The 8,545-nt window shown below is 18.9% G+C and overlaps 2 protein-coding genes across 2 annotated transcripts in view; both read right to left on the bottom strand.

Annotated features, from left to right (window-relative positions):
- Window positions 1–8,425, bottom strand: part of LOC102670746 (protein SDA1 homolog) — an 8,794-nt gene extending 369 nt beyond the window's left edge. Inside the window, exons 1-9 of the mRNA XM_031508671.1 lie at window positions 8,265–8,425; window positions 8,097–8,201; window positions 6,260–6,358; window positions 5,653–6,168; window positions 5,314–5,548; window positions 5,023–5,158; window positions 4,543–4,864; window positions 4,177–4,401; window positions 3,580–4,062 (exon numbers count right to left, since the gene is read on the bottom strand). Of these exons, the coding sequence (XP_031364531.1) occupies window positions 3,580–4,062; window positions 4,177–4,401; window positions 4,543–4,864; window positions 5,023–5,158; window positions 5,314–5,548; window positions 5,653–6,168; window positions 6,260–6,358; window positions 8,097–8,201; window positions 8,265–8,351 (2,208 nt within the window). The 5' untranslated portion in view covers window positions 8,352–8,425. The remainder of the gene's footprint in view (window positions 1–3,579; window positions 4,063–4,176; window positions 4,402–4,542; window positions 4,865–5,022; window positions 5,159–5,313; window positions 5,549–5,652; window positions 6,169–6,259; window positions 6,359–8,096; window positions 8,202–8,264) is intronic.
- LOC102670612 (origin recognition complex subunit 5) lies at window positions 6,575–8,201 on the bottom strand. The gene is made up of 2 exons (XM_006611870.2): window positions 8,097–8,201; window positions 6,575–7,977 (listed from the first exon to the last, which is right to left on the bottom strand). Exon 2 carries the CDS (start codon window positions 7,896–7,898, stop codon window positions 6,603–6,605), a length of 1,296 nt encoding a protein of 431 aa, XP_006611933.1. The 5' UTR covers window positions 7,899–7,977; window positions 8,097–8,201; the 3' UTR covers window positions 6,575–6,602.
- Window positions 8,426–8,545: the final 120 nt, after the last annotated feature.

Here is an 8,545-nt window from a genome sequence, read left to right on the forward strand (position 1 = left end):
AAACAAAAAAATAAAAGTGTTTTAGAACAAAAGATATAGGAAAATGATAATTTTATATATAAAAATGAATCGAAAAAAAAATTGAAAATTTTCTTGTTTAAATTTTATTTTCGAATAAATCAAATCTGAAAAATTTTCAAGAACAAATAAATTTGGATAATTTTCAATTAAACAAGTAAATTATTAATAATACATTATTCTATATATGCGAATAAGTAAAAAATGTAAAATAAAATTTTAATATTTAGATCTTAATTTTCAAAAAAATTGAAATTGAAAAATATATAAAGAACATTTGTTATTATTCTATATCTATATATTATTTTAAGTAAACTCTAAAAAATGGTTATATTATCATCAATAATGTCATTTATATTTTTAAAACTTTATGAACTCTTAACATTCTAACATTCTTAACTAATAGATATATTTTGTTATATCTAATCAAATTTGTAGCATGATTCTTTTTATGAATATTATTTATTTTAAAAAATATAACTAAATAATAAAAAATACAAAAATATGATAAGTTATTTCTATACATTCAAGAAGAAAATAAAAAAATATCAAAAAAAAAAAAAAATAATAAATAACTTCAAATAATGAGATTAAAAGCTACACATATATAAAAAAAATCGAAATCATTGCATTGTATCAAAAAACAATACTATACTTTTTCATTGAATAAATAAATTTTGCATAAAATTCTTTTTTATGATAAAAAAATTATGGAAATTTCTAATATTAGATTGATACAATATTATAAAACAATTAAAGTTACTATAAAACATTAATAAGTAATATGTTTTAATCTTAAATTTAAATTTAAATTTAACGTTCTTTTTTACGTAATGAAAAGTGATATTTGTAAATGATACATTTATATAATTTATGTTTCGGATAATTTTTGTATAAGTATTTGATTATTCAATAACTTTTATAAGGTTGTGTGCAAATCTTTTTCACCTCCAATTTCATCATTATCTTTATAGTATGCAATTATTAATAACAAAATCATTAATATGATGAAATAAATTTATGAAATTATTTCTATTTTTATACTATGCAATTAGAAAAATTTTATATTATCTGTTTAATGTCAATTCTGAGAAGCAAAACATCTTCAATGTTTAAAAAAATTTTTAAAATAAACAAATAATAGCTATATCGTGATATAAATTTTCAAAAATATAAAATTATAATTAACTTAATTTTTATTGTTGTCATTATTTATGTTACAGAAAAATGAATAATTATTTTTGTTATTCTAATATGATGACTTTATATTTTATCTTTCTATAATTAATACTATAATTTTTAGAAAAATTGATAGTAATTAAATTTTTCATTATCAAAAGATTTCTTTATTTTAATATAATTCCTTTTTTAAATATAAATTTTTTATTTTAACAATATTATTATACATCTGCAAAATTCTTTTAATTCTAATAAGAACTCGTCACAAAAAGATGCAATCATAAAATAATAACAAATTTAATTGGTGGATTAAAAATTTACAAATAATGTTTATTATATAAATATTACCGAAAAAATTCTTTATAAAATTCCTTATAAATATTGCTATTCGAGCCAAAAATGATTTTCTAAATAAGAAGAAATAGCTACACAACTTTAAAATATTATTATAATTTGTAATAATATTATTTAAAAAATTCATAGGATATTTTAAATTATATAAATTCAATTTGTAATGACAATTTTAAATAGTATTTACATTGTATAAAAAATTGTTTAAATATAATTTTTTTCTAAATTTGCATAAAATAGAATAGAAAATTTAATTATAAATATAAGTGACAAATGAAAATAATAGATATAGAAAAATAATAATACAACCAATCAAGAGGATAACGCACAATTTATTTAAAAATAATCGTATCGTTGTCTTTTCCAATTTATTACTTCATTAATTGAAATAATACGAAAACGAGACTTAACCATTTCATAAAAAAACTTTAAAGAATATAGTAATAATTTTTTCGATTTTTTAAAAACAAATTCAAATTAAAAATTAAAAAATAAAAATTTATTTATATATATTTCAAAATTAAAAAAATTTTGTAATTTGAAAAAAAATATATTTAGAAAACCCATTTTTTCCTGATTAAAATGAAAAAAAAAAATTAATAAATAATATCAATTCAATAAAATTTCTGAAATAAAAATTTGGATAACGATCCAAAAATCTTAGTGATTAATCAACATAAGATTTTGAAAGATTGTAAAAAAGGGAGGATAAACCTCAAATATAAAATTTTAACTTTGGGTATCTATTAATTTTTAAGATATTAAAAAACTTTCAGTATTATTACATTGAATTATATATATATATATATTGTTATATTATTATATAAACATAAATATAATTGTCATACTCACATTGAGTTTTTAATAATCGATTTCAATATCTACAGTATCTTGTATAAAACCTTCAATTATTTTCATAAAAAATCGCAAATATTGATGATTATCTCACAAAAATTATTTTTAAATTCTAATCTAAATCTAACTCATTATTATAGAATCATTTCTATCTGTTTCACATCCCTATTTTTAGTTATTTATTTCAATTATTGTAATTTCGATTACCTAAAAATTTTTTATATTTTTTTTTCGTATTTCACGGATTCAAAGAATTCGTGGAATACTCAAAGTTAGTAATTAATATTTCAAATTCATCATAATTTATGAGAAAATAACTTTTTGATCTGTTTATTTTACAAGTATTTATTGTCTGTTATCATCATATATTTATATTAATGAAAAATAAGTAGTGACATACTTAGGTATACACTGTTATTAATAAATATATATATATATATATATATATAAATGATAAATAAATGATAATAAATATATATATATAAATGATAAATAAATAAATTCTATTTATTTGTAAGTTCTAATTATTTATAATTTCTTTTAATTATTTATAAAAATAATTTAAAAAATCTTTTTTAAAAGATCAACTTACAAATATCTCGTAAACTAAATTGACTGTATTTATAAGAAAAAGTTGTTCAAAATCTTGTCATCTATATATTTAAAAATTATCGAAATCAAAAAGTTTTTCTGCAATCTCTCACCTAATATTAGTAATAATAATTAATAAAAAATACTTAATTAATAAAAAATAATTAATAAAAAATATGAATTAATTTTTGTTTATAGTTTATAATAAAATTAAAACAAATTAAAAATAAGATTGTTTCATAACTTAAATCGTGAAGTTTGAGATAAATTGTAAAAATTCGACTGGGATTTCAATAGAATCTCAATATTCTTATAATTTTATAATCTTATATATAATCTTTATAATTTTATAATTTCACAATCTTGAAATTCAAATTTGAAACAAAAACATAAACAATAATCTAATTTTAAATTAGCGGTTGACTTTTAATGAAATATATATATAAATAATACTAATTGTGTCTAATTACTATTAAATCTATACAAAATCGAACGTTGTCAATGTCAAAATGAGATTCAAAATCTTATATAATAGAATAAAATATCGAAATTTTTCTGTTTTTTTTCGAGATTTTTAAAACTAACCTTCACAGATTCAATCCGAGTTTGTTTATCATGTTTTTGTTTTTTATAAATATTTTCTATATCGGTCAATTTAACAAAATCTCCATGTTCTCTTTCACTAGAATGAAATCTTTTTAAACTAGCATATGTTATTTGTTGTTTTGCTAATGCCGTATCTATTTTTTTAAAATCTTCATCATTTAATAATCGCTCATTAGATATCAAAGCTGCTTTCTCTCTTTTTTCTGCTATGATATCTTTTTTTGATATCAATTTTGCATTTTTTTCTTTTTCTGTTTTTAATTGTTTTTTTTCAAGTTTTGTTAACAGATTGTTACATTGTTCTTGTTGATTTTGATTCATAATATTATCAATTTCTATGTTTGTATAATTAATTTTAAAATTATTACTTGTATATATGTCATTATTTCTATATAATTTATTTTCCATATCTTTGTTTTCATTCATATCAATAACATTTTTATTATTTATATTACTTGTATTTTTCATATTAGATTTAATGTTATAAACATCTAAAATTTCATTATCATTTTTGTTTACAAATAAGTTTAACTTCTTTTTTTTTTCCTTTTCTTCCAACTTCTTTTCTTTTTTTTCATTATTATCATTATTACCATATTCATTATTATCGTAAAAAACATCATGATTATTATCATTATCATTATCGATATCACTGTTGTTATCATTATAATAATCATTATCATCATCATAATCATAATCATTATCATTATCATTATCACTATCATTATCATTATCATTGTTACTATCATCATCATTATAATTTTCATCATAACTTACATCTATCCAATCATCCTCTCTAATCTGTAAAACATAATTTTTTCAATAAGATTTCTGTCCTATTATTATTAATTAATTAATTAAATCATTATATAATTAATTAATTAATTAAATTATTATATAATTAATTAATTAATTAATAATAGTTTTTATTTTCAATATTACATTGTCTTTAATTTTATTTATTGAAATTTCTTTAACTTTGTCAAACTCATTGTCAAGTAAAACTTCAGCTCCTGGTATAAAATTATTAGTACATATTTGACCATATTTTGGAACATTTAAAGTAATAATTGCTTCTATAGGACGTCCTCTATCTTTTTTATGCAATAATTCAGGTATTGAATTTCTAAATACAGCAATTAAAGAACGTGCAGCCATCATTACACTTCGTTCCTTGTAATATTTGTATCGCGCTAAATCTTGTAGTAAATCTGCATTCATCACTAAAGGACATCGTATACATATTTCTCTAATAGCATTTAATCTATAAATAATGTTAAAACAATTTAATTGAAATAATATATTTCAAAAACGTTAAACTAAATGTGTATATATATATATACATTTACAAAATATATATGTATATATTTTTACTAAATATATACATATATATATATGTATATATACACATAATATACATACCCAATGGCCATGACATCTGCTGAATTATGTTCTGTAACAAAATTGTTTGCTAATGTTTTCAAAATTGGTTCTAATATATCAGGTGGTATAAGTTCATGAGATGCTTGAGCGATAAATTGTAAAAGTTTTGTTACTTCTAAAAGAAAAAGATAAACAATTATATTTCATATTTATTTATATATTCATTGTTATTCAAATTTAGCAGAAAGTTTTAGAAAGTTTTAGAAAGTTTTAGAAAGAGAAACACAAAATTTAAAAAGTTAACACAATTTTTAATAATAAAAAAATTACCTCTTTGATGTGGTTGTAAAAATCTTTGTAAATAAGGATAAAAATTTAATAGAAATAAATTATGCAAACCAATAAGTCTTGAAATTACATCCAATGTTATTAATTTAATTTCAAATTTATCATTATTTTTTTCCAATTGTTTAAATAATTTTTCTATAAAATCCTGTGGATCATGAATTAAATGTAATGCCGAAAAATTAAATCTCGGTGCTTTCATCTCTTTTTTTTTAGATTTCTAAAATATTGAAAATTCAAAACATTCATTATTAACAAATTGCAATATTATCTATAATGATCTATAATAATTATCTATAATATATGATTTATTAATTGACTTACCATTAACAATCGTTTCGCTCTAGCTAATTCTTTATTTCGTTTTTTTGTTTTTTTATTTACTCTATTAGCTATCATAATTTCCTTAATATTTGATTCATTATCGCTGTCAGTTTCTTCACTTATCTGTTTTTCTGAATCTGTTCCCAGAAAGAATTTTAAACAAGCAACCATAACTTTGGTTGCTTTAACAAAACAACCTGTTGCTAGGACATTTACCGTTTTCGCATCATTCCAAATATTTTTATTATACAATTTTATCATGATATCTGCAGACATTTTTGCAGCCTTTACATTAGAATCTTTCAACATTGAAAACATAAAATTTTGTAAAGTTGTATTAATTTTTGCATTTTTTTGTTTAGAATTCACATTTTTAATATCAGTAATAATATGTGTTTCAAGAAATTGCCGTAAATTTTTATCTTGGCATCTTAAAAGTTCAAAAAACAAACTCAAAAGTGCAGTGGGTTCTAAGAGAGATTTATTACGTAGTTGTATTAAAACTTTACAAAATGTCTACAGAAAAAATTTACTTTAATTGTAAAAAAGAAAGTCAGTTTAGTCTTTATTGACTATTAGTTTTATATTTATATTATTTTATACTTACAAGTCGCATATCATTATCAAGTATCATATTATATGTTTTGAGTACATCAATAATTTCTTGAGGAAATGATTCTAACATATATGGATAACAATGAGCCACCTGTATTAATACAATAAAATAATATAATGCTTAGAAATGATAAAATTCTATAATTAAATAAAATAAATTTATATATGCAGTATATTAAATTCATTTATATGTATTTTGTTACATATTATCTATTAAAAAAAAAATATATTTCATAAATTTTAATGTTTTATTTTTTTTTTAAATTAATCAATACATAAAATTAAAATAAATAAATTTATATAATCAAAAAAATTTAAGTCAATACATTTTCAATTCATATAAAATTGTACAAATAGTTTTGTATATTAAATCCAACAGTTTTAGATATGACAAGAATGAAATCATATGATACACAACACTTGAGTTTAGGTTCATTCAAATTATAATTTCCAACAATTGATAGCAAACCAAGTTGACACATAGATGGAATCTGTGAGAGTAAATTAGCATTTATATCAACTTTTTCAATAAGAATGGCACAAAAAATAGCAATCATCCTAGATATTGGAAAATTGTAAGGTCCACAAAAAGTATTTAACATTATTTTTTTTTTATTAGTAATTTTTCTTTTTTTCTTAAATTTTTGTTTCAGGAACAGATATTTATCTTGTGTTGCAGGATTATATGAAGCAAGATATGATGCAATTAATATATATTTTGCATAATATGGTAACTCAAAACTTAATGCTAATCTCATTGTTGATTCAATATCTTTAGATAATTGATCAGATTTTATAAATTTTTCAGAAACTCGTAAATAAATGAACTCTAGATTAGCTTTAAAAGTAGCAGAAATATTTCTCCATAAAAAAACAGTATCATTTCTTTTAGTCTGATCAATTTCAATAGGTTTTACATATTTAGAAAAATTTATTTTGGCCATGTAACGCAGTTCATTAATATCTCGACAGAATAGAAAATATACAGAGAGAAATAGTTTTAAATAATTTTTATAAAATATACTATCATGATCATATGATTTATTTGAAAATAAAATTTCGATAAATTCGTTTCGTGTATATTGTGAAAAATAAATTTTAATAGGTTCATAAATACTTATTTTGACACAAAATTTTTCCCACACTATATCACTTATAAATATTACACAAACATTGATATTTGATAATTCTTTGAGTTTTGAAAATGCAGATAATAAATTGATATCATTATCTCGTAATTTATCACATTTATCAAGTACTATTATAATTGGACGAGTATCTTTTATAAAAATCTCTTTGAGATTTATTATAAAATCCAAAAAATTATCACATTTATGATATGTTTGTTTATTAGTTGATGAATTATTAAAATTCAATGATAAATCACTTAAAATATAGTCAAATATGTATCTATTGTTCACATGTTCTATACAATTAATAATAGCCACATTATATTTTAAATAAGAAAGCATATCTTGCACTATTAAAGATTTTCCAGTAGCTACATGACCATAAATAAATATACTATAAGGCATTGGTTCATCAGAATAACCAATTAATGAATATAATTGCATTATTACTTTCTTGCGACATATGATTTTTCCATCTACATATTCCAAATATTTTTCCATAATTATTTTTAAAAATTTCTTAATAATAAATAATACAATGTTACTAAAAATATATTTTCATATATTTTGTTAATTATACCTGTAAAAAAAAATATTTTCTAATATTTAAGAATCTCATATAATCATAAAAAATAATAAAATCATATTTAATTTTTTAGATTTATATGAATTATTTTATATTAATTTTTGAAATGTTACCTGTGCTAGAAAAATGACTGATTCATCAAGATTTTTATTAAACTTATTTGGTATTAAACAAAAAACTTCCAAAGTGGATTTATAATGTTGATACTGTTGAAGAAACTGAAAAATTATAAAAAATTATATTGAATTTTATTAAATAATATTTTAATTTGAAAAACTTACTTCTTCCTTATAAGATTCAGGATCTCGTTTAATAAGATTTTGTAATTGTGGAAGATTCTCTGGTAAACGATTATTATGTCTCACCATTTTTTCATCTAAATTAATAAATAAAAGTAAATTCAATTTGTTTAGAATATATTACTATTATAGAAAATTATATATTTAACATAGATAAATAATAATATATAATAGCAAAAAATATATATAATAATAATATAATATAATAATAATATATATAATAAAAAAAAAATTTTATACACGTTTTACATAATATAACCAAT

This window comes from Apis dorsata, unplaced genomic scaffold (assembly GCF_000469605.1).
Source record: "Apis dorsata unplaced genomic scaffold, Apis dorsata 1.3 scaffold_94, whole genome shotgun sequence".
Taxonomy (NCBI): domain Eukaryota; kingdom Metazoa; phylum Arthropoda; class Insecta; order Hymenoptera; family Apidae; genus Apis; species Apis dorsata.